This window comes from Arvicanthis niloticus, chromosome 4 (genome assembly GCF_011762505.2).
Source record: "Arvicanthis niloticus isolate mArvNil1 chromosome 4, mArvNil1.pat.X, whole genome shotgun sequence".
Taxonomy (NCBI): domain Eukaryota; kingdom Metazoa; phylum Chordata; class Mammalia; order Rodentia; family Muridae; genus Arvicanthis; species Arvicanthis niloticus.
This window is the reverse complement of record NC_047661.1, coordinates 39,154,302-39,181,341: the sequence shown is the minus strand read 5'-3', so window position 1 is coordinate 39,181,341 and position 27,040 is coordinate 39,154,302. Positions and strand designations below refer to the sequence as shown.

General features: G+C 40.8%; 2 protein-coding genes across 7 annotated transcripts in view; one reads left to right on the top strand and one right to left on the bottom strand.

The window, feature by feature from the left end:
* Positions 1-27,040, top strand: part of Nbea (neurobeachin) — a 518,446-nt gene that overhangs the window by 339,086 nt on the left and 152,320 nt on the right. For all 6 annotated transcript variants that reach the window (XM_076932409.1, XM_076932408.1, XM_076932407.1 and 3 more), the window contains 2 exons: positions 2,396-2,539; positions 21,813-21,949. In XM_076932409.1, coding sequence (XP_076788524.1) covers positions 2,396-2,539; positions 21,813-21,949 — 281 coding nt within the window. The remainder of the gene's footprint in view (positions 1-2,395; positions 2,540-21,812; positions 21,950-27,040) is intronic.
* Positions 23,469-25,885, bottom strand: Mab21l1 (mab-21 like 1). Its single transcript, XM_034500170.2, has one exon. The coding sequence runs from the start codon at positions 25,383-25,385 to the stop codon at positions 24,306-24,308; it is 1,080 nt and encodes a 359-aa protein (XP_034356061.1). The 5' UTR covers positions 25,386-25,885; the 3' UTR covers positions 23,469-24,305.

Genomic DNA, 27,040 nt, shown 5'->3' with positions numbered 1-27,040 from the left:
ATATCAAGAGGGATATGAGAGCATAGCATATTCCAGAAGCTGCTGTGGATCAGTGGGAAGAGGTCATGTAAGGCTGGCAGTGAGAGGCTAAGAGAACTTGATCAGCTGTACCAAGGAGTCTAGGTTTTAACCCTTGAGTGTAAGTCTTGCTGTGAGTGCTCATTACAGGGGGTTAACAAATAAAACAGGATTATTCAACATGCTTGTATTATATGATAACCATTCTGAAAACGTGCTGAGGGTCATGTGAGCCATGCACCAGTGCAAGCCTCCATACCAGGTAATGACTAAAGTAGTGTAGTGGTCAGTACCACTCAAGAGGAATCGTCAGCCTCTGGCCTTAACTGTACTGGAGGAGGAACAAGCTACTTAGCTCAGCTGGAGAGGACATGGATAGTGTTATGCTAGTGAAAAGATGCCTGCAGTATTTATCACTGCATTCACATCCTTTACTAAAGCAAGCAAGCTCAAAGTTCCTCTGATTAAGTTACCTCTCAAAAAGCAAAGGGATTGTAACTAGGACATTCCCTCCCCAGACATTCCTGCTGTGCGGGGTCTGTAATTGGGATGAGTCTGAAACATTCCAGGCTCTATTCTGCATCTGGTATTGCAGAAATAAGAATCACCCATGAGCCAGTGAAAGAAGTACCTCATGTAAACCATGTAAAGTCCTCACTGAGGCATTCATTTGCAATAACAGTATTTGTCTCAAGTTTTTTTTAATCACCCTAAGTCACAATCACTGTTTAGCTGACTGCACTGTGTTCACCATGCTTTCCAAGGATTACTGCCCAGGAGGGATTGAGTGTCAGCATGTCACTCTAGCTAGTGGTCCTCTGCAGTGGTTCTGGTGGAGCTGTCCTCTTCAGCGTGTGTTTTTATATTTTTGTGGCCTTTGGGTCAGTTTGTATTTAGCAAGTAAAACTGGCTCCCTGTCTCTATAAAAAGAAAAGGAGAAAGTTTACATAAGTTAGGAAGAGAAAGTTGAGAGTAGGTTCACATGCTGGTTCCCATGACAACTTTTATAGTAGTACCTAGATGTACCTCCAGGAAAGCAGCTGACTAACACCCACATTGATGGGCTATTGGGAGACTTGTGGAAGGAGTCTAGGAGTATTGATCAATTGAGCCTAGGAACACTCAGCCAGAGTTGTGATATGTCCTGGGAGCAGCATTGTCACAGAATTGGGCACTAAGCACAGCAACACCAGCATGCTCATTTTACTAGTTAGTGCTATAAACCTATTCCAGATGCTGTGAGTACCACACAGTATTTTCCTCCAATTTGAACTTAAAGGGACACAGACAAGATGGTGTGTTTGGCATGGCATGCCTTAGACTGCAATGGTATGAAATAGAGCTTTTCCTATGTGGAATAGTGTGTGTGTGTGTGTGTGTGTGTGTGTGTGTGTACTTGTATGTCTTGTTTGTTCACAGTTTTGACAATTTTAGATGGTCATCACCCACAGCAGGTGTTTGAGAGTAAATGTGGGAATGTTTGTCAAGCAGTTAGATCCAAGAGGAGCTTAAATGTACTAGTTTCCAAGCGTTCATCTGTTGACATGTAATTTCCTAAATTTCCAGTTTCTTCTTGTTTTATGTATTTTGCTATGGTTTTATATTATTTTGTGTAGCAAAGAAGGATATAACTTTAGAAAATTTACTTCATTAATTGGTAAAGAAACCACTGATGTGCAGTAGAAGTCTACTTCTGTTGAACATCATTCTGGGGTCACCTCCATGCAGCTCCCCAGTTGACCAAGTTCTTCAATCAGAAGTGAATACTTCCCTGTTTTCTTTGTATCTATCTTACCTACTTTCAAAAACTATTGATTAGTTAATTCACATTACATTATAATTATATAAATCAAGTTCTCAACTAGTATGGGTCAGAAAGCTGAATCTTAAGAGGGATACAGATATTTTGTAGATACAGATATTTTGTAGACCATACATGATTCTAGAGTCACAAGGAATGGGTTATAGACTGGGCCTGATAGAGCAAGCCACTCAGAGATACTCAGGAGAATTACATGTTCAAGGCCAGCCTTGTCAAGTCAGAGAGAACTGGCCTCAAAAAATAGAAAGGCTGTGGATAAAGCTGGAAAGAGACAGAGCACTGTACAGAAAAAAATAAAAAATAGAAGGATGGATTGTAGGAACACTGTAAGCCAGCAGCTTACTGCACCTACTTTCTCATCTGTAAAGTAAGGGATAAATCTCCCAACTTTTCTCACAGATGTCCAAGCAAGCAAAATAAAGAAGTATTTTAATGTGCTCCGTAGTTGTAAAGAAATAGCAAACGCAGCATATAATAAAGAAAATGTTGTCTGTAACACCCACTAAGTGCAGGTACATCCACGGTAACCTAAACTGCTGTGTTCCTTGAATGTAGGCACCGAAGAAGATGTGATCAAGTCCAAGAAAGCTTTCAGAAGCCAAGCAATTGTGAACCAGAACTCAGAGACTGAGCTTATGTTGGAAGGAGATGATGATGCCGTCAGCCTGCTCCAGGAAAAGGAAATCGACAACCTTGCAGGTACTTGTTAATATGTTTCTACTTGTTGTGAGGAACACATAAAGCTACAGAACTCAAATTGTGTCACCCGGTGAAGAAATGTATGTCAATGTTTGTCATCATGCTCAGTCATATAAGTGCTGATAATTTAGTGTGCCTCAGTCTCCGGCATTGAAGCTAGGACTTCAAGCAATGTGCTTTACTGACAATAAGCAGCAGCACACCTATGTAATGAGGAACGGTGCTTCAGGCAGGAAAATAATTCTAGTACACATGCTCAAGTAAAACGGCTACGACCATTGGAAGGTGGGGTAGGATGATGAATTCCTTGACTTATGTGTTGCTACCTACCAACAGTCTTGGAAAATGGGCAGTCACTTCAGCAAGGTGAGCATGGGATTTGCTAGCCCCTCCAGGCTGAATTATTTGGAATATCTTGCTCCTGTTTTGCTCTGCCCTCATAGTTCTAAACCGCTGTTACAAACAGCTAACCTCCCCTGTTTTACCCTCAACTTCTCTTTGTCCTGGTGCTGATCTAAGGTCATTGAAAACAGGATGTGCCATTCCCTGATTGGGTGTGGACATCTTTGAGGCTCAGCCAATAACCTCTGAGGTCTGATAAAAGGAGGTCAGAAAGCAACCAATAGAAATTGGGTACAGGCTTGGAGCATGCCTTGAGCCCAATAAGCAGATTGGGAGCCAGGTTAAAAGGATATGGTGATATACTGCCATCTCAGCACTTGGCAAGAGGACCTTGAATTAAAGAGCAGCTTGACCTATGAATTGAAATTGGATTTCAAGCAAAATACAACAGAATCACCCTGCCTCATTGTTGTGGCCCGAGCTGCCCCACGCTTGGGGGCTAGAAATGTTGAGAACTGCTCTGCCCCACATTTGGGGGCCAAAATGTCTCGGACCGCTCTGTCAATGTTGGAACCCACACTGCCAAAGCCTTGGGGGCTAAATTGTTAGAGCTCGCACTGCTCCAAGCTGCTTCAGTCCACAGGTCGGAGTTCAGCAAGAGAGAGAGAGTGAGGATGGACTCGAAGAATGGAGACCAGACAGAGTGTGATTCAATCCCATTTATTCTTCAGTCTCTCTTCTTCTTTCCAAGTCCCTAGTTCCTAGTCCCTAGTGCCTCCAAGTTTCAAGTTTTTTCTTCCAAGTGCTAAGTGGCAATGTCTAATTCCAAGTTCTTCCTCCAAGTGCCAAGTGCCTAATGCCTAATAATTCTTCTTCCTAGTTCTCTAGTCCAAGTGTCTTCTTCCTCAATGCCTAATTCCTACTCCAAGTTGTACTGAACTCTTCTGTCTGCCTCTTGCCTTTTATATGTCTCACTTCTAAGCCACACCTCTAAGTCACGCCTTTAAGTCATGCCCTTAGGCCTTGTCTCTAAATCTGATCTCTAAGTCACGACCTTAAGTCACACACCTTTAAGTCTCACACACCCAAGGAAAAATCCTGGGTATCTAAAGCAAGATGTTAACAGAGTGTGCTCAGCTGTTGTAGGCTATTGTAAACAAGCCTCTTGTCAGGGTATATGGCTCAAGATGGCTGCAAGGATGATAGCCGCCTTCTGTCGGCTCCCCACACCTCATAGTCTCAGACTCCAGTTGAGCTGTAACCTCAATTCATTTTCAGCCCGTATTGGTGGAAAAGGTGGCAGTGAAGTGTGTGCTCCTTTTTTTATCTTTCTCTCTATAGTATTACTGTTTCCAGGACCTTGCTTACTGAAAATAATCTGCTGTAGCTATATAAAAACCTGCAGTGATTCATTCCTACAGTGGAGATCTTATTATTCATAGCACAGAGGAGATGAACTCTCATTCTCCCACTTCTGAATGAAGAATATACTAAGCAAGAAGACTATCCTAGTGCCAGGTTCTGCAAATGCCTGTTACGTCGCTGTCTCATGAAAACTGTTTCCTATTTCTGAAATGTATATCCTGTTTCCTGTATCTAATACCCAATGTTTATCTCAAATTCTGAAGTAAACACTCAGATCTTACTGTTGGAAATGAATGCAGACCAAGCCTGTTGCTTCATTTGTCAGCAAGTGTGACCCTTTTCCTGGACTCATTGCTACTTTTGAGATGATAGGAAACTCAGCGTTGTGATGTCTGACCTCGCCTTTCTTCATTCCCCTGTACTCACATACATGCTTCACCACTATGTGGTTTAGTTTACATGGTGCTTTGATCCACTGAAAATAGCTCATTCAAGTCTCCTTCGTCTCTTGAAGCTTACATTAAATCTGCTCAGTACTAACATTAACAGTATTACAACCTACCAAATAATAGTAACTCTTCTGTGTTTCTGCCCTTAAATGGTGGCTAATTTTTAATTTCTGTTCATAAGCAAAACAGTAAAATCATTAAGATCAGACACCTTAGAGAAATAAAAGTACCCTTGAAATAAATTATTATTGTATATTATAAATAATGGTGGCATTTCATAAGTCACTTAGTATCAGATTGATAATTTCAGGCCATCTGTCACTCAATCCTTTGGCTCCATCCCTTCAGCAGATTTTCTTTGAATGAGTCTGCACTTGTCCTGGGTCCTAACTCAGCTTCTTCCTGTAGGATCCTTATGTCTAGCTGCAAAGCTTAGATTGTTTTCCTGAAATACTGGTGATCCCTCACATAGTCCACAGTGCCCGTCTTTCAAACAGTAGCTTAGTACAGAGTGTCACCTGGAGCCTTGAGTAAAGGAAAAAGAGAGTGACAGGTGAGTGTGCCAGAAAAGGCAAAGAAAGAGACAAAGAAACAGTGTACAGAATTCACCAGAGTTAGTGTGTATGAGAGAGAGAGAGAGAGAGAGAGAGAGAGAGACAGAGAGAGAGAGAGAGAGAGAGAGAGAGAGAGAATATATGAGTGAATTTTGTAAATGCTAAGTCCATTATTGATCTCTGCTCTCATGATCCGGATTCCGAAGTTTAATGAAATCAACTATTAATAAAGAAAGAATGGGTAGCATTTTTCTAAGAAATAGTTGTCATTATCATAGTTGTTGCTGTCTCAGACAGTAAAATTTTAAAATAATAATGTGTTTTTTACTCATAACTTATCCTAAAATTTTTGATCCTACCTAAAAAGAACTTCACCATTACAGGAGATAGCTCAAAATGAAAATATACAGAATCCTAAGATCTGTGTTTGGTATTAATATAATCCCATGTTCACTTGGTGTCTCAGAAAGCATTCTGTGAGGTTACTATCATCTACTAACAGCTCAGAAATCAAAATTACAGTGTTTTCTTTCTTAATTTAGGAGAAATGTCCACAGATTATTTCTATAAGAAGCATAGCACTGAGGCTGGAGAAATGACTCAGCAGTTAACCAGAGGACCAAGATTCAATACCCAGCACTCTCCTGACAGCTCACAAATATCTCTAACGTTTATTTCCAGGAAAAATCTAACATCTAAAACAGACATATATGCAGACAAAACACCAATGAAATTAAAATCAATAAATGTTTAAAAAAATGTAAAAGAAGTATAGCATCGAAAATACATACATACATACATACATACATACATACATACATGCATGCATACATACATACATACATACACACACAAATAACTAGTACACCTTAACCTGCTTCTGGGCACAGTCCATTGTCCTCTCCTCACGAATCCTGCTTTGCTGATGGAGACCCAGCTGAGAGAACAACATCACAGTCTTCTCATGGAACTGTAGACTCAGTGTTCTCTCCTGTCACCTACCTCACCATGCCCCGTACAGAGCACTTAGAGGTCTGGGACGATGCACAATGACTGAGAACAGTAATGTTACCTTTAATCATAGTCTACATGGTGCTTAACTCCATTCTGTTAAAGGATTTTAATTTTTTTAAGAATGCTTTTACACAGCAAAACTTTACTTTGATAAAGTAAACAGATGATTGGCTGTTTGTCATATTTTCTTTATTGTTTGGTGCTTTCAGCTTTTAATAGAAATAAAATGTTCATAAAGTTCTATAGTCACATGATTTTCTTTTTCATTTTTAGTTTCCTTTCTTCCCAAGCTGTTCATCTCAAGAGGCAAGTTAAATGTATGTGGCTATTAATCACGTGGCTTTCTGTGTTTCTAGCAAGCAGCTAATAGGATTTTAATATACAAGTGTGCCAATCAACTAAGTAATTATTATATTATTAACACCTTACCTAATTTACTTTAATTGCTATTTTAGTTTATAGTCATCCACCAAAGTGAATTAGCCCTAAGATCCCATATATGACTAAATACTTCATCTTACTAATTATATTTGTACTTGAAATACTGAAATAAATTAGTATAAGCTAACTGAATTTAATCTAAAATGCAAATTATTTTATTTGAGACTTATCAAGTTGTTTCTTCAAAATTTTCAATTAATGAAATTGAAGAACGACTCAAATTTATGTTAGTAGAGACAGAGGGATGATGCACCTAACTGATAAGATGCCAACCCACTGGTACAATGTAGTTCTCTCTCTCTCTCTTTTTTTTTTTTTTTTTTTTTTTAACTATTACATGGAACTGTAGAGATGTTTAAAAGCACTTTCTGCTTTTATAAAGGACCTAAGTTTGGTTTTCAGCACCCATATTAGGTGGCTCACAACCATCTGTAACTCCAGTTTTATGGAACCTAAAACTGTCTTCTGGCTCAGGTACCTGCATAACATGAGGCTCATAAACTTACGTGTAGGCACACATTGTCTTAGTTAATGTCCTGTTGTTGTGAAGATACACCATGACCACAGCAGCTTTTAAAAAGAAAAACATTTAGTTGGGCTGCCTTATAGTTCAGAGGTGTACACCTCCATTATCACTGTGGAAGGAAACACGGAGGCATGAATGCAGACATGGTGCTGGAGAAAGACCTGAGAGTTCTACATATCAGAAAGACAACAGGAAGAGAGAGAGAGCCTGTCTGGAGCATCTGAAACCTCAAGTCCCACCCCCAACAGCACAGTTCCTCCAACACATCTCCTAATAGTGCCATTCCCTAAGTCTATGTGTCCCATTTTCATTCAGAGCACTAGATACATATAAACATAAAATAAAATAGCCTTTTAAAAAAGAGGGAGACAGGAAGGAAGCTGGAGATATGCTCAGCAGTTGAGAGCACTGGCTGGTTTTGCACAGGACCTGAGTTCAGTTCCTGGCACCCACATAGGAGTTTACAAACATCTGTAACTCCAGTTCCAATGGATCTCTTATGGAACCCAAAGGCTATGTATATGTATATGCATGATGCACATAATGTATGTACACATATACACATAAAATAAAAATAAATTTTTAAAAAAGAGACTCACATACACTGACAGTAGAAATACTTTACATAGACAAACTCTTGTTATTGTTATTTTCAGAATTTAGTATTACAAAGTTAGGGAATTCTACTGAGTTAATGACAGTAATGATGTTTTATTATCAGTTCTGTAAGTTGCAATAGTTTTACTTATTGCTTTTTGCATAATAAACTTTTATTGCCATCTATTTAATATTAAATATCTAAAAAGATTTTTCTCTAAGTCTAATATTCAAACATTTTTCACCAGAAATATTCTTTTTTTCTCTGTATTCTATAATCTCTCTGTTAGAAACCAAGGTTCTCACTTCACAATAACAGAACTAAAATTTACAGTAGCAAAAGCGAGGCAGGTTATTTTCTGACCTTGCAAAGTTAGGCGTCCGTCTCCCATGGCAGGCATACTGACTAAGTGCAGACAACAGTGTATAAACCAAGTCTAGCACACCTGCCTTCCTTTCTCATTTGAATAGTTAGAAGGACAGTCTTGTCATCTAGGTCTTATTCTTCCCTTCATCACTTAAAGGGTTTTTTTATTCAACAAAAATCACACATGGGTTCATCTCTACATTTCACATTCTGTTTATTTCAAAGCTTATCAGATACATGACCTTGCAAGCAAGCTAGGCTGTTACAATTTTCTACTCTAAACTGAGTTTGGGTCAGGGGATATCGTGGCAGTGTTGGGAGGGTAAAGAATAGCTAGACTAACATACATTCACAAGGCCAAGTGTTTTCTGCACATTTGCAGCTGGATTTATATAAGCTGGCTTGATCCACCTTTGAAAATGAACCATCAAAGTCTATTTCATACACTTCTATTTCCTCTTAGATAAAACCCATCTCAACTTTAGGTTCGTTTAAAGTACTATTCACTGGCTAAGCTTGTAAGTCCATGGAAATGTTTGGATAGTTCTTGGGAAATGTGTTTTTGGATTCATCACATACCAGTAAAAAATTGATACAGATGCAATATAAAAATCATGATTTTTGGTATACTCACAATTACACAGCCATACCCACGAGCAGAATATTCCACTGCCTCTAAATGAAGTTTGTGCCCCTTGGCCATCCTCCCTGTTTGTCTGTTCTCCTCTACCTTTCTAGGCAAACACCTGTCTCTTTTCTGCCTCCATGTTTTGTGTGTTGATGCAGTTTATCTGGGGACTTTTTGTGTCTGTCTTCTTTCACTTAGCTCGGGATTGTTGAGGATGACCCATGGTGGAGTGTATCTGTCCTTTCTGTAAAGACAGTTCTCTTGTACATAGACTGCATTATTTTGTCTATTCACTGGTTAGTGGACATTTATGTTCTTTCACCTTTGGGCTATTTGAATGATAATGCTCTGAATAGTCGTGCATTTAAGATTTCATGTACATGTCATCTTATTTTTGGAGATTTCTGCCTAAGACAGTATCTTAATGTTCGGCCTGCCAGATGCTCACCAGAGCAGCTGTGCATTGATTGCCTTTTCAGATTTCAGTTCGGCCTTTTCACAATTTGTTATCTGGAAGCTGCATAAGACCCCAAAATGAACTTGTCCTGCCTTAAAGACTGTGCAGTGTCTTTCTTTGAACCATGAGGAAATTTTCTAACTCTTACTTACTAGGCCCTTACTGAGCCTTTGTTAAAGTTTAGTAAATAGGAGAGCCAAGTCTTTTCGCAAATCAATTGGATTTGGAGGAGAAGAGGGAGTGGTGAAGGTCTTGGTTAGCTTCCCTGTTTCCCGTCTGCTCAGATTGTATGTTCACAGAGAATGCCCGCTGGGGTTGGAGGCAGGGTTTATGAGATGAGTTGGAGTAAGGAAGCTTGGAGGGGAGCTTTGTGATCAGCTGGGCATGGACCGGGGCAGGGAGAAAGGGACTCCACAAAGGGTGTTCTGCTACAGAGCTGGGGACAAGACTGAGTCATTGCATCTGGAGGAGCAGAAGAGGAGCTAAGACCTTCAGTCAGCCTGCCTGCTTCCCTGGCAAGAACCTGTGATAGTGAAACTTAAAGCTGACCTCATTTCTCCATTCTGACTTCTGCTAATTATGTCCTTATTAACTGAATGTCTCTGAAGGTTCTCATAATTATAAGGCCAAGATAGCAGTGCTGCTCTCAATTAAGAAAGGCCTCTTTATCACATAGAATGTGTGTTCTGTGACCAGCAGAGCAGAGTGGGTACCTTAAATACTTTTTTTAAAGAGTAGTAAAGATTTTTAAATAGCAATGCTAGGAAAGGGATGTTACAGTGTAAGCTAGGCTTTTTACGTGGGTTTTGTTTTTTAAAGTAAGAGGCTTATAATCCTTTTACAAGTATTTTTCCACATACTCTCTTACAATAACTCAGATTCAGAGGGAAGTACAAGACTAAGAATGTACCTAGTAAGATTCTCCTGCTCTCTAGAAACAAGCTCTGTGCTACTTACTCAGTGTTCCTGATTACACTGAACTAGAGAGATGGATCCGCAACACATGGAAAAGTGGAAACTAAGACTCTAGAAAAATAAAACAAAAGGAGACAACATACTGCCACAAGCTGAGAGTTAATACAATTTGTTATATAAAACAAGGTGAAATGTCACAGCACAGATTTATTTAACTGTTGCATAGACTATGGAAAAGAAGACACTATTGTTCCACACTTGTATGCAGGTGCCCCTGCCCAGGACCACCCCTCCCATGCTATGTAGTTATAGCGAAAGGAACAGAAGGCACTTGGCTGGCTTACCAGCACACATGCATTTATTTAAGTTTCTTCCACTTGTATTTTTATGTAATCTTAGTTATAGATTTTAACTAGAAATAATTTACCAATATTTGTATTCAGAGAATGATGTCCTTTAAACATTCTGGATTCTCTAAGATGTATTTGACTCAGGATACCACCCCTTGACCCCATTTTGAAATGCATGTGTATTTCAAGGGAAATTTAATCCATATGTTCCTGCCTCACTCACACTTAACTCATCAAAACGTTGTTTAGTAAAAGCTATTTGATGTTGGGAAAGCCTTAAGAGACTTTGTAAGTCTTTTCTTCTTTCTCTTTGAATTTAGAAGTTGCTTTCCAGTCACAAATGGCCTACCCAGAGAAAGGTTCACATTTAGCCTCAAACAGAATTCACTCATCGCTTTGAGATGACACTCACATGCCCATTTCTTATAAAAGCTAAAGTATTTAACTTTATAACTTTATAAATATTTGTTACAGAGTTGTAAAATAAAAGCCCTGTCATTAATCCCTAGTGTTCTTTGATTCTCATCATTATTCTCCCAAAGCCACCAAGCCAGTGTAGACCTGTGGGCATTTTATTGTGCTATAGTCCTGTGTTTCCAAAAATATATGTCCTCTTCAACCATGAGTTCTGTAGTCTGTAAACTATATACACTAAGTACTCTTTATAGCAATAACAGTCCTGCTAACCTGACTGTAAGTTTTAAACCATAATAACAACACAAGTCAACTGTGTCCATTAGACATTAGCCATGCCTCAAATCATATATAGCATTTCCACATCTTTTTTTTATTTTAAGAATAAGCCATCCTTTATTAGGTCAAATGTTTTATAAACCCCACAATATAGATTTTTCTAATACATTGTTTTGGTTGAAATATAATTTTGTTTTTACATCTTTCTCTGGATACAAAATTTATAAGAATTTATTATCCTACCACTAATCTGAAAAATAGGACAGTAATCACCAAACTGATTGGTAGACTGTGGCTCTCTGTACATGGGGCACCAAGCTCTCACAGGTTACTGGTTTTAGACAGAACGTGAATGGAGATATTCATTACCTAATAGAGGTACATGAATTGTGTTGCTTGATACACTTGGAGGAAAATGTGAGGTAAAATAACTGCTTTGCAGTGAACATAATGCTCACACTAGCATCTTGGAGCAGAGGAAGAGGATTGGTCTGCATTGCCACACCCACATGTGCCCTGGTCCTTTCTTTGAAAGACATTAGCAATGTTGTAAAGCTTAGGTGAAAGACCACTTTTCCCTGCACCATACAAAGGATGAACAAGTCTTTCTGTATGGTAATGGTGCTTTGAACCATTTTATTCCTGTAACTTAATGCTGCATGCAGAAGCCAGAGCCTGCAGAAAGTGCATATCCATAATCACTTAGCCTTGATTACAAGAATTTGTATGGCAAACCGATTACAAATACCTATTGCAGCAGAGTATCCTCTGTTGGTTCAGACAGACAACAAGACTGGGGACATGGGGACTAGAAACGTGCTCAAAGGTTAAGAGTCTTGTGCCCCTCCAGAGAACCTGAGTTTGGTTCCCAGCAGCCATATTGGGTGGCTCACCATGGCCTGTTAACTTCAGTCCAAGGGGACCCAATGCTTTCTTCTGACCTTCGTAGGCATCCACAAGAATATTGCATATACTCACAGAGACACATGCGTGTGTGTGTGTGTGTGTGTGTGTGTGTATCTTTTTAAGATTTATTTATGTTTTATGTATATGTGTGCTCTATCTTAATGCACACCTGCCAGCCAGAAGAGGGCATCAGATCTTGTTACAGATGGTTGTGAGCCACCATGTGGTTCTGGGAATTGAACTCAGGACTTTGGAAAAGCAGCCAGTACTCTTAACTGCTGAACCATCTCTCCAGCCCTGTATGCATAATTTTTAACTGAATAAATATTTGATTGATTTATAAATAAAGATAAAACAAATCTAGACCTTTTAATCTTTAAAAGAGAGAAGAGTTTGAATGAATTTGCTGTCTAAATATTGCTAATTTTTTTATCAGATAAAATATCCAGGCAATTTTATAGTGATTGTAGTATTCTTTGTTCTTTTTCATTCAAAAGGTAAGTTTTTCTCTCATTTTATACTACTAGCTCGTCTACCAGCTAAGAACAGCCAGGATGCTGCTCTCATTCAGCTTGTTTGTGAGTCAGGAAGCCAGAGAAACTAAAACGCAAACAGAAATTCTATACCTAAATTTTGAATTTGGGAACATCTCCACTTAAGCAAACAATATTGTCTGAGCAACAAGAGTGGTGTATACAAGTGGGAGGTGCACGTGGGAGACAGGGTTAACCCTGACTGAGAGGAGACTCAGCACAGGCTGAGAAGGGACAGTCTGTGGCCTAGATTCGATACTAAACTTTTGACACCATGTTGTAGCAGTGGAAATGCTGACCCACCGGCTCAGTTTGGAGACTTGGAGCCAAAACTTAAATCTACTTTTCCTTCTTTCAGACACTGTTATCTATTTCCTCATGGTGGTGGTGGTGGTGGTGGTGGTGGTGGTGGTGGTGGTGGTGGGTGGTTATTTTTGAAACTTTTAGTTGGTTAACGAATCAGTTAAATGGAGTATTGCCATCTATATTGCTAAGTAGATTTTTTTAAAAAAGAAATAAAGGGCCAGCAAGATGGCTCAGTGAATCAAGACACTTGCCACCAATCCTGATAGCCTGAGTTCAGTCTCAAAACCTGGCACCAAGAAAGACAAGAACCAATTCTGACAAATGTACCATGGGGTGTGTGTGTGTGTGTGTGTGTGTGTGTGTGTGTGTGTGTGTGAGAGAGAGAGAGAGAGAGAGAGAGAGAGAGAGAGAGAGAGAGAGAGAGAGGGTGGGGGGGAGAGAACACACTCGGGCACTCACACAATTGTGTAATTACTTTAAAAAGTTAGTTTACAATAGAAGATGTCAGGAAAAAAAACAAGAAAAAACAAGAGCTGGAAGGATGTGTAGCCACCATTTTCCAAGTCCTGATTCATACTTCATTCCAGTTGGTTGTGGTTATCCAATCAAATAAAATATAATAAATACTGAACATTTCTTATATGTAAGCCATGACAATACATGGAATAAAAAGATCCCTGCCTAGTCTGAAGGCCAGATTTGTTGAAATTAGAATATTTTCAGAGGGATATATTAACTATCTAAAGTTAGAGAGCAAAATTAGGTTTGAAATTTAAACCACTGAGGTCACCAAGGAAATGGATAATATAGAGGCAGAGAGCCTCAGACCAGCTGCAGAGCTCCAAGAAACAGCAGGTTTCCAGCCAGTGAAGAGAGCTGTCAGCAACACTGCAGAGGCCAGGGCAGAAGACAGCAGGACAGTCCTGTGCCATGGGCATCAAAGCACTGTTTCAGCAACTTCAACCTGATGGTCCCGGGACACAGGTGTTTTAAAGCCACAGCACAGACAATCCTCGAGGAAAGTGTGTCTGAAAGATTCTGGTAAAATCAAAAGGTAACACGTTTTCGTTTTGTAACTTGCTCTTATTAATCATAGTTCGTTTCCCAAACACCCTGGCAACAGGCCAGGCAGGAGGATAGCCAAAGAACTGGAGAGAAAAAACTGATGTTTAACCTTGGCAGGCATGGGGAAGGCATAGATAAGACAGAAGCTGAGGTGGCAGGGGAAAGTGACACCAAGCACACAGGCAGAGAGAGCAGCTGGCTTGCACAGGAAGGAAGAAATCAGTTCCAGAAAGTGGACAGAAGGAGATGAGGATACGTCAGGAGTAGAAAGCCTGCAGATAGGGGAGGACATCAGGACAAGTGCAGCATTTAATTTTTCTTCAAAATAGGAATATTATAAGCCAGAATAGGTGCTTGTAGAGCAGTGTTTCTCAACCAGTGGATCACAACCTTTTTGGGGGTCACATCAGACATTTACATTACGATTCATAACAATAACAAGATCACAGTTATGAAGTAGTAATGAAATAATTTTTTGGTTGGGATCTCCATCGCATGAGGAGCTGTTTTACAGGCCAAAGCATTAGGAAGGCTGAGAACCACTGGTATAGAGAATGACCTTTCCAAAGAGGCCATGTGGTTTCCAGTCTTCTCTACAGGGTGTGTGCACCCTCCCCCAAAAAATGGATCTACACCAATGCTGTACAGCACATTATCCAATCTCAGCTGCCATCCTCTGAACAGATCTCAGAGCTGAAGCCGAGTGTGCTTTCTCAGTGCCCTCTCTCCTTATTCTCCTTTCCTTGTCCTGCTCTTCAGCCAAACATGTTTCAGGCTCATGCCGTTTGCATCTGTGCGTTCATGCCTACCATCCCCATGTTGTCTGCCTGTCATACCCATTCATCACAGCTCATGGAGTCGCTCTTCTGCAATTCCATGCCAACTACCTCCACCCTGAGTTAGAACTGTTACACTTCAAAGAATGTCTGTAGGGTTCTTCTCTACCTCATCTTCGATAGGAGGTAGTACGCATAAGGGTTTATAATTTAACTTTGGACTGCTATGTACTAGTTGAAGGACCTTTCTAAACTACCTTCTTTTTTATTTTCTCATCTGTAAAATGGGGACAACAGAAGCAGTTGACAGACAGCGTTGTTGAAAGGAATAAGCAAGATTAATTCACATGCTGTGCTTTATAGAATGCTCAGATGAGCTTTTCTCTCTATGGTGTAATTATTTATACCCAGGTCTTTTTTTTTTTTTAACCCCATACTGTAAAGTCCTTCCTTATGAAATTCATGCCTTATACATGACTGTATTCCCTCTTAGGTCCCAAAAGAATACAACACACAGCCATTACTTCTTGTTGGTTGCAGGAATGAAGGGATGCTGGTTAAATGCCTCTATACCTAATTTCTAAAGAAAGAACAAACTTCATGCTGAGAAAACTGTGGCAGCTACAAAATTATGCCATTTTGATGAATAATATATATTGGGTGTAATAGAATAATCAATTATAATTCACAATTGGATTTTAGTATAGTTTTAAACTTTTATTTTCTCCAGGATTCAGTCTCTCTTATACTTTTAAAGGACAATTTGAAATAAAACCTAGAAAATAGTATTTGCTATTTTAAGTAACTTTTACTGTGGCATATGAATGATACAGTATGTATCATTTTCTGTGTAAATGCACAGTGCATTCTATGAAAGAGTTCTGGGTTCAGTGAAGAAAATATGCCCACCTTCAAGTTGCTTATGTGAACAGGAGGGACAGATCAATACTATGTTCAGTAATTTACACACGAGCTGCAGTGAAATCTGCCAGAAGCCCTGGGAACATAAAGGCTAGCACAAGCCCAGGCTAGAGTCTAAAGACCCTTTAACCCTCCTGCTCCCACAGTCTCAATCACATCCTCAAGTTTCTTCACAGATCTAGTCTAGTAGGAATTTACTCTTCCCGGACACAACATGACATCCTGGTGCCATAAACGAGTCCTAATTTCAGAAGATGAAATATGTCTCCCATATGTCGAACTGTAACATAACTGGAAACACAAATCCCATCCAGATCACCTGGAATAGCAAATTACCACACAAGCTCCAAAACAATCACTGCTTTTCAGTAAAGTTTGTGCTCTGGACATCTCACTACTGTGTTATCTAGACAGTGTGCTTTTAAAAGTTTTTCTTCTGCAAAAATCTGTGATAGTCCTTGCAGAAAATATACTCTTCTTTTCAACACAAGTATTTGCCTGAATGAATTTGGGGAGATAAGTGAAAGAATAGTGTTCGGGTCTACCAGATTGTCTCTTGGTACCTAAGATCATCCAGTGCAGGCGCATTAAACAAGATGGAGCTTTAGGTAACATTAGTGTTAAGTATGTTCTCTGCCACGCTGAAAAACCTTATGCTAAAGTGCAATCTTAAATTGCTTATTATGAAAAAGGTTTTTCGGTTTTTTCCACACCTGTTTCAGACTGTGGTAAGTTATCTCTTTCCAGAGACAGATTTACTCAGGATTCCAGAAATTAATATGTGCTCTTAAGCTTCAAATAGTCATCTCAGGAAATTAGGGGATATGGGGATGATCTGTTATTGTTAATCTCTGTCTTTAAGACAGAACGCAAGAAGTCACCAAGGAGCATCATTGCTCATGTTCTGGTGTACCCATGTTATACCCATGGCTGATATACCCATGGTAGGACAGTTTGAGGGCACTGTATTATGAGCGTGCTGGAGGAAAATATTCTAAGATTGAAATGCACAGCGCTTAAAAAAATATTCTGTGAGTTGTTGAAGTCATCATTTTCTAATTCAAGCAGAAATACTCTATGAAAATGTTCAAAATGCCCATTTATGTTGGACAGGTATCAGTGTTGATTATAAAACTTTCAGCATCTCCCTTGGAGACACTAAAAATACCTGAAGCACAAGGAACTGTCTTAGACGATAGAAATCTAAGATTCTCTCAAGATTGTTCTGAGCCATCAAATATTTTATTTTTTATGTTTGAAATTACATGTCTGTGATTGGTATGTACACCTGAGTTCAAGTGCACTTGGAGGCCAGAAGACAGCGTTCTTCACTCACAATCAGGATCATCGGGATCTCCTGATGCTGAGGTTGCAGGTGATGGTAGATCACCTGATGGGAATGTTGGAAACCAAAACCAGGGTGCACTCTTAACCAGGAGCCATCTCTCCAGCCCACTTCTACTTCTTGGTGCTGGTGCTGCTGCTGGTGGTGGTGGTGGTGGTAGTGGTGGTGTTTGGTTTTGGGGGTTTGTTTTTTGTTTTTTGGGTTTTTTTGGTTGGTTTTTTTTTTTTTTTTTTTTTTTTGAAACAGGGTTTCTCTGTGTAGCCATGGCCATCCTAGAACTTACTCTGTAGAGCAGGCTAGCCTCAAATTTAGACATCTGAGTGCCTCTGCCTGAAATTCTGGTTTCACCTCTGCTTTTTAAAACTTTCCTAGGATTTCAAAACGAAGTTCCAACCTCCCCATGTGCCTCTGAAATTTAATTTATTTTGAAATTAAAGCTTTTCAATAGTTTTTCTTAGATTTTTAAAAATTTCATAGTCATTATGATGAGTGGATTGGCCACATTCTGTTACCCACACTTTCATTTCCTCAGAAATTTTGTCGCATTACAGAATCAACTGTGAAGATTTATTCTGTGTTCATATTTTGGTCTTATTTTTTTTTAATCACCCGAAATTCAAGACTTTTAGATTAGCTAAATGTAAAAAAAATGTCACCCGGGCAATGGTGGTACATGCCTTTAATCTCAGCACTGGGGGCACAGCACCAGGCAGATCTTTGAGGCCAGCCTGGCCTACAAGAGCAAGTTCCAGGACATCCTGGGATACACAGAGCAGAAACCCTGTCTCAAAAAAGGATGAGGAGAAATATCAATTGATTTCAACATAGATTGCAGCTGCTCATACCCTAAATAAGGTATTCACTAGCCATATATCTTATCAAATAATTCTGAGAATGTCGATTTTAATTGAGCTTTAGCATGTTTGACTCAGTATTCCTTGTGCCGTTAGAACTGGTTAGAACTGGTAAATGAAGGTTAGTACTGTCTGCAAATGGTGTTTGTCACAATGGCCTTTGGAAAGCTAGGACCCTGGCAAAACATGATTAAATTCTGCATCAGAGCAAAGAAGAAACAGTTTTGACTTGTGGGAGCTGGCCTTGGTGTTTCTGGGAGCTGGTCTGGAGGTGGAAGCTAAGCCAGAGTGCTCTTGAGGTGAACATAAACATCACAGAACACCATCATCCGTGATGTCACAATAGACAACTTAATAATTCAATCTAAGCTCAGACAAAAGCAAGGTCATGAAACACTAAACACCCCCTCTCCTGGCTGAAGTGGGTAAATGCTGCTCTCCAAATACAGCCTTAGCATGCTTTGAAAACAGTTATTAAAGTACCCAATCTCCAAATATTCCCTGTTTCCAGTAAATTCTGCTGCACAGTAGTCTGCCTTCTTGAGCCATGAAAGTTTTCAAATCCCTTTATCAAGGCCCTGGTCCTATAATGTGTTCTTTGCCACCCAGGCCCCAGAGTTGCCCCTCTTCTCCTTTTACAGTGAGCAGTCAGCCAATGGCTCTGTTGCAGGTGCATACCATTATGATATCTAAAACCCAGTTTCTTCTAATAGTGGGCTATAGCTAAATGGAGGTAGAAAAGACTTTTGTAAAGTGTAAGGTTGGATTAAGATGCCAATGTGGTTTTATTAAGATGTCTAGGCTTGGAGTTTTGATTTTTCAGTAACACAATCCAAACCATGGGTATTTAGCATTCTTTTAAAATATATTCCAGGGCTGGGCATGATGCTGTACACCTTTATTCCCAGCACACAAGAAGCAGAAGCAGGAAGCAGAAGCAAAAAGCCAGGACAGCCAGTGCTTTTATACAGAGAAACCCTGTCTCAAAATAAAATAAAATATATTCCATGGGCATGTATGTACTTCCCACACATCAGTACACAGTGAGGTTTGCCATCTCCTATGAAGAACCATGGCTCCAAATAGAAGCCCCTTCTTGGCTCCTTCCTGATGCCCGATGGCATTGATTCTAAAAATAATGGCAAGTAACACGCCTATTTTTTCATTAAAAGCAGTCATGGGTCCATCGCCAATGTAAGAAGTAAAGAACATTTGTTCCTTTCCCTTTTAATTATTACTATTTATGGTAGCGTTTTAGATGATTATATGTGTCAATACTACAGGAATAGGCCTTTTCCATCTGGTAATACTGCTCTGTGTGTGCTGAAGACATTATTGTAATTTATTCTTTCATTACTAGGGTAGCTATTGGCATGGATATATTTACAATCAGTTCCCAGTTCACTGTACCAAGCAAAGTTCAGGAGGTTAAGCTCCTAGTGCTGTGATGGAGGCTGGATGAGGAGGGGGCCAGCCAGAAATGAACCCACTGGATGAGCATCTCCCGACTCCAGGGATGCTGCCCTTCAAAACATTCTGTTTGGGGAAATGATCCCAGGTTTCTAGATCACTCTGTGCCATATGGAAAACATGCTGGCTTGTGATTGTGCTTTATGTAAACAATTTAATATAGGATCCCTGAAATCCAGAGGGTCCCCTAAGGGGATTAAAGCTAATCCCCTTTCTCTATTGCTGCAGTGGATTAACTGTGCTCCCTCGGTGGCTGCTCTGCTCCCTGGAGGCTACAACAACAACAACAAAAAACCCTAAAAACAAAACAAAACAAAAAAAAAAAAAAAAAAAAAAAAACCCACCCATTCTGAGCTCCTCCAACAATCTACAGAATTGGGAGTTGTAATTGGAGATTTGTGGGGGGTAAGGATGGGGCCGTACTTCTAAGGCTGACTATTTTGTAATGTGTCTTTCTTAAAGAAATTCTTTTATAAACTCCCAGAAAATGTCTACTCAAAAAAAAAAAAAAAAAAAAAAGGAGTAGAATGAAAAGGAAATGCTGTCTTCTTTTAGAAATGTGTTCCCAGCTAAAAGCTCCTGGGCTGTGTATATATTAATTCGTGCTGTATTTGAGTAAATCAAAGAATATAGCTTGGATAACTAGACTCGTGATCTCTCTCTTCTTTTCAACCTCCCCAATTTATTGTATGAATCTGTTAAATTACTTTTTAAGAGAAGAAAGCGGCTCGCCATTTTTTAATGTGTTTGACTATTGTTCTCCAAATGTCATCCAAAAACCTAAAGCGTGGTCGTCGGTGTTTATAGTGAACTTTCCTAGAGTTTTTTTTCCCAAACCCAAATTGTTTAAGATACCCTGTTTCCGATGCGAATATAGTGACCTTTTTGCCAGGGGAACCAGGAAACCATAGCCTCACGGACAGCGCTGCGGTGGCGCAAGGGTTAAAGGAGCGGTTCCGAACCCGCGGGCGGGCGCGGGAGATCCAAGGAGGGCCCGGGAGGCTGGAGGCGCCGGCTAGCGCGGACCCTCCAATAAACACAAAGGAGGGCCTAGGGAATAGAAACCCAAATCCACTTGTAATCGTACAAGAGATTCGGGCATAATTACTTGAGCAACCTAGATTAAGATTGATGAGCCTTTAAAGTGGCGCTCCAGACGGACCGCCTCGCCCTTTGGAAAAGAAAAAAGAAAAAGGAAAAAAAAAAAAAAACCTTCCAAAAGCCGTGCGGGAGCCAACTCCGCTGTCCGCAGCCGGGCCCCGGGCCGCGTCGCTCCTCTGCAGGGCGGTTGGAGCCCTGAAGGCGACCCACGTCGTCCGCTGTGGGCCAGACTCCGTTAGCCCTACCGAAGCCGGCCTAGGCCTTGCGGGTCTCCCCTTAGAAACCGCGGGCTGGACCCCGGGCTCCGGGAGCTCTCCCGGCTCGGGTCGGGCCTGCGCGGGCAAGACTCCCCTGCCGCCTGCCTCCTGCTGTGTGCAGCAGAGGAGGGTTTTAACGGCTGGGGTTGTTTTGCTCACTAGACCCTAAAAAAAAATATCAACAAAGCCCGCATTATTTCTGAATGCCTTGTTGTGTGTTTAGACCAATGTCAGGAAGAGGGATTTCAAGTAATGCCCCCTCAAATCAGTATTGTAATTGAGGAAATTCGAAGTACAAACACTTTCTAAAAATCTATTGAGTCCTAATTTATCTGGGTCAAAAAGCTGTGAAATTGCACTTTCCGCCCCATTTCCAAGAATAGTTTTGTTTCGATGTTTTTCTTACATTTTCATCTTTAATGTGCTGTAGTGAGAAAATGACGGACAGGATTTTCGTTATTTTCTTCACCAGAACCGCAGTGGATATGTACTGAGGCCAGTGAATGTGTCCCACCTGAGAACGCCAAAATTAAAAATCCGTAGATAACATGGGATTTGTATATTTAGCCGCTTTCTCCTTTTGCCTCCATTGCCTCTCTTTAGGATAGAGCAGCTGCCAAAAGGAACAGCTTAGGGGATGGTTGGTCTTTAGGATCCACTGGCTAGGGTCTCTTGGAGAGCTGGTGAGGTTCCATGGAATACCGAGGCACCTAAGCATCCATTCTGCCCCTCATTTGTAAGTCCTACAATGGCAGCGCCTCACTACCCAATGTAGATTTCTAGGCAGAGGTTGCAAACTTGCATGTTATGGGTCTTTCAATCAAAACCCTGACCTTTTAAGTTTTTATAGAATTACTCTAGTCTCATTTTAAAGTACCGTATAAATACTAAACAGACTTTACCTAACATGAAAAGACCTTGCATAACATAGGCACCATTTTTTCTGTCTCGTTTTTCAAAATAAAATCAGGCCATACCCTCTGGGAGGGAGTTTAGAAGTGTCAGAAAGGCCCAGACTGACCCACTGCCCTTGTCTTGCAGGCCCTGTGGTTCTCAGCACCCCTGCCCAGCTCATTGCACCTGTGGTGGTGGCCAAAGGAACCCTTTCCATCACTACAACAGAGATCTACTTCGAGGTAGATGAGGATGATGCTGCCTTCAAGAAGATCGACACAAAAGTGAGTTAGAGTGATTCTGCACAGCATTGGTAGCTTTGATGGCAGGATGTGGTTTTCAGTTTTACTTGGTTTTAAATGACTGAAGAGGTACACACATTCTCATCTTTCTTACAGAAAATGAAATAACACATGCTTTCTCTCAGAATTGAAGACTATATTAATGAGCTTAAATCCAGTATTAACAGAACATGTGTAGTTGAGTAGTCTTCTTATGTGCCTTTGTGTACACTTGGGCAGATTTGGTGGTTAAGCTAGTTGTTTCCAGATCCCTGGGGAACAGTACCTCAGTACCTGGGAAGACTAGGACTGGACCTGTGAAATTCTGTGTTAACATCACTTTTAAGTTCCAAAAGTGTATATACTGTAATATGAATTATTATTTACTGAAAGATTGTAAGGAAACTGGGGCGAGAGCCATTTACATATAATTTCATTTCCATTATTACATCCATTTTTCATCTCCTGAATTAAATTGATTTTACATATGGATTTAAAAGGAAGAGAAGCAGATTCTTTATAAGCTTTGATTTAAATGTATACACACAGCATACACTAACAGTCGCATGCCATTCTAAAAGGCGCACATTTGGAGCATTGGAATGACATACATGTTGACTAAATCTTGTCTTGTGGATTCTAACCTTGACCATTGGAGAAGCCCCACATCCATTTGAGATGTACCCCATTGTTCTCTTATTTATGTCACTGTAGTATCTGTACATTTCGTCTGAGGTCTTGGTTGACAAAATGAGATGTAATACTGGATATTTTACAATCATTTTCAAAGATCTTCCTTTAAATCATTTCAAAAGCAGTTCTAGAATAGTGAGACTTGAACTTATTTAAGCTATATGCAGAAATGACACATTATATAGAACATTATTTTTTAATGGGCAAAGGAAATTCTAAACTGTATTGCTACCTGAATTAACTAATGTAAAGGCTAGTCTGGGTCCTCTCAGCACTTGTTGATGGTGAGCTACTACCTCAGCTTCTGTAATGAGAGAATGAATGTGCCGTGTTTAAGGAAGAGCTTGTCTAGTAAGAGCCTGTGTAGTCAGAATGAATTGTGGGTTTCTGGTTCATTTATTCTAATAACACATATTGTGTTAAAATGTATCTCTATCTTATTGCTTATGTTTCACATACAAACTTCAAAGTTTTGTATTATGGTTTAAGTTAATGTTCTCAGATTTTGCTGCTTTTAAACTCAGTCGTCTCTATTGCCAGGGTAATTTTTTCCCCTTATATTGTCAAAAGGCTACAGAAATGCTGACCAGAATCAAGGCCTCAGAAATAAGCTATAAATATATTCGTTGTAGAAAAGAACCATTGAGTAAATTAGAAACTGGGGAAATGGATATTTTCTATAGCTGTTTTAAAAAGAGCCCCTTAAATATTTATTTTTAGTGATTTTATTAACCTGTTTGTCAAAATGTTTAAATTTCTTAAGTTGATTTTTTAAAAGGAATCATTACCTCATTTAACAAAAAAAAAAATTTAAAGTGAAACACAGCAATTTGGTATTTTACTTCATTTATTATCTTCTAATTAAATAAAAATCAGCAACAGAAATTAAATTCTAAATCACAAAAGTAATTATCCAGTGTATTTTCAAGTGCATTTTCAAATATATATATATATAATTCCGATATTCAAGCGTTATTATATAAGCTGAATTCAAATTTTTGAATATATTTAAATAACATTTCAAGTATACTTACGGAATGTTAGAACAAGCAATATATTTGAAACAAAATGTAAACTTTTTTTTAAGTTCAGACACTTCACAGACAGGTAAAGTACCAGGAGGAAATCTACCTTTAAATGCTTCTCTGGTCTGTGGGAAATGTCAGGAAGTTTCCAGAATGGCAATTTCAGTTCTGTTCACCAAATCACAAAACACCAATATCCACACTTTCAAAGACAACATGAGATCACAACTTTTGTTACAGATTAAATATACATTACACTTTCCTTCCGATGGTACATCCGGGTCCTGTTTACTGGAAGGCAGATGTACCTAAGTCTCAAGATTACTATAATCCTTGCTGGAGTTGGCCATGGTCTTGCATTGCAGCTGTTTTCGGGTGATGTGCACTTTTCAGGGGAGCTGGGGGATGCCTCCATAGAGTCGCCCGTGATGTGGGTTTTCCCCTGAGTTTCTCTGCCTCTTTCCCCTCTTTTGTAAGGGTGTGTGAGATGATGGTTAAATGTTGTGTTTGTTACTCCTTTAAAGGAAGAGATTTGTTTGCACTGTCTCGAGAAATAGTACTTAGGAATCAACCAGGAAGTTTTCATTTCTTCGGGACTTTAAAGAATGCTCTTTCTTGTGGGCCCTGGATTAGATCATCCTCTAAAGTTTTTCCAAACTTTTTGGATTGGTCAGGATCTCTCTTGCCAGTCGCCACGTTTGTTTAGCAGCGTTTTCCAAGGCCGAGTGCGGTTTGCCTTGAAACAGATCTAAGTTCGGCAAGAAGTAATGGGGACACCGCCGGCACTGCAGGCATGAGATGAGCTGCAGCAGAATTCCGTTCAGCCGATCGCCCAGGCAAGATTCGTCCCAGTCCGACTCTCGGGGATGCTTCTCACACTCGTAGGACACCAGAGTCTTCATGTGATAGTTGTTGAGGGGCTGGCCTGGCAACTCCAGGTGGCGGTCGCGCAGGGTTTTCAGGATAGAGAGGCATTTCTTCCTGCAGCCCCCCATCTGCAGTCTGTTCTCAGCCTCTGCAAACTGCAGCACCCAAGCATCACTCTCAGCCGAGCTCTGCTTGCCGGCCAGGGAGTGGCACTCCTTGGACAACAAATTGAACCCTTCAGCCTTGACCTCTGCCACCCGGTTGGGTCCTGGCCAGGGGATGTGGGGAAGCGGCCAGTGGGCAGCACTGCGAGGCCAAATCCCGGTGCATTTAAAGGCCGGGGTGATCTGCACCACATACCTATCTCGGATTCTCAGTTTCACTTCGCTCGTGTCAGCCACCATCTTTACTACATCTCTGTAGCTACACTTGTCCACCGCCTGAGCCACCAGCGTCTGAAACCTGGAACGGATTTTGCGTGCCGAGAGGTACCCAGAGGCGGTGATGAATTCCACCCAGAGGGACATGCTCCTCTTGCGCCCATCGCTCAGTTTCAGCACCGCACAGCCAGGCAGGGAGCCATCATCTACGAAGTTAAACACCCCCATCTGGTTCAGATAGAGTACCACCTCGAACTCGGTGGGAGAGATGACCTCCAGGCCCTCGTAGCGGTTGTCCATCTCGTTGAGGGAGCTGATGAAGCGCGGTTCCTGCACTTCAACCTCCTTCAGGACGTCGGAGACCACTTTGCACACTTCCCGGATGGTTTTGGCGATGGCAGCTTTCCTGGCCTGACATTTCTCGTTGTAGTACTTATTCAGGTGGTAGACCAGCTTGGCCTGGGCCGCGATCATGTTGGGGCAGAGATCCGGATTGTACACCGGAGTCTCGCAATAGGCTGTGGGATCCAATGCGGCTGCTAGCGCTGGAGCCAACTTCGGTGGAGAAAGGGGGCCACGCTCAAAAGGCACCGAGCCTCTCTCGGACTAGCTGCAGCAGGGGGCCGCCCTGCCCTGCTGGCCTTTTCTCCGCTCAAGCCTAGCGGGTCTTAAAGTGAAAGGCTCTCCCCTTCTCTCCCCTCCGCTAAAGAATCCGTGTCTGAGAGAGACGCGTGGAGAGAGCACCTTCTCCGTAATAAAAACAAAAGTTGTGCTGAGACCCAGCAAAGCTCTTCCAGTAGTCAAAATAATCACCCCTTTCCGTATTTATTTACGTTTTCCTGTAATCATGGTGTGTGGAGGACTGTTAATCAGATGAAGGAAAAGTGTGCTGAGTGTGCGTCGGGGTGAGTGTGTGTCTGTCAGAAGAAGCTGCTGTTGGTTTGTGTAAGAGCCCAGATGCACTCGTGTGGAAATTATAAAGGCAGGGCCAGGCAGGCGGGCGGCCAATCGCCACTGGGCTCGTCACGACAGCCTCCTCCAGCTTCAGCCCGGCTAATTAATCCCCCCTCGTGGATAGAGGCACAGAAACTAAAGGTAGGAAGCTGCTGCCGGCAGAAAACCACCCAGCCCACCTAGACAGGTTGGAAAGCAAGAGGAAATCTCCCAGCTTTGGTAAAACTTGAAGCATATTGACATTTGGAAAAGACTTGGTGAAGACAAGTGGCTCTCTTTGCTGAAAAGCCGGCTTGTCGGTTCACCCCTGATGAGCTATCCAGTTGTACTAATGGTCATCTACCAATTAGTGAAGTCAAAGGGGCTTTCTAGAACAAAGTCACCAACTTGCATTTAGAGTAAGGTAATTAATGCCCGTTAATCCCTGGGGTCTTTTTAATGCAAGTTAGAAGTTTGCTTAACTGACTGCTGGCTTCAGATGGAGTTCTCCAGTCTTCACTTGAGTGTTTCCCAGTAAGAATACGTTTCCAAACCTTAGGCTGAATCTGTTCCCCTTTTACCTAGATTTCCCCCATTTGCATTTGCTGAGAGGAATTTAAGAAGTATTGCTCCATGAAGTAGATGATATCTACCCAGTTAAAAATGAAGTGTTTAAAACAAGTTCACCTGTTCGCAGTTTCCCTGGTCTGTAGCTAGATTGGCCAGTGCTAAAATACCAGGCAGCAGGTAGGGCTGTATGCTGTTGTGGGAATACTTCCCAAAGGTGTCCTCTGAGATTTAGAGAACACTTCAGTACCATCTCAGAGTGAGCTGTCTTGTACAGCAGGATCTAGAGGATTCACAGAGATGGGCTTAACATTGGGCACTGGTAGGTGTGGCCATTCCAGCTTGTTTGCCCCTGCGGGCTTAAAGATGGATCTTCCATCTTAGATACCCTCAGTGGTGACCAACAGCAGGTTCCTAATCTTATGGGATTCCATAATTTGACTATGAGACGATGGCTAATGGCTTCAAAAAATTATTTGTGACCATTCAGGTTCGGATGTTTATTATTTATTTAAGTTTCATCTTGGAAATTTCAAGGAAATGAGCTTTTCTTTTTGGAACCTAAGGAGGTTTTATAGGTAGCTCTTCCTTCCAGTACCATGACCAGTTGAGTTTAGTTTAGGAACTAA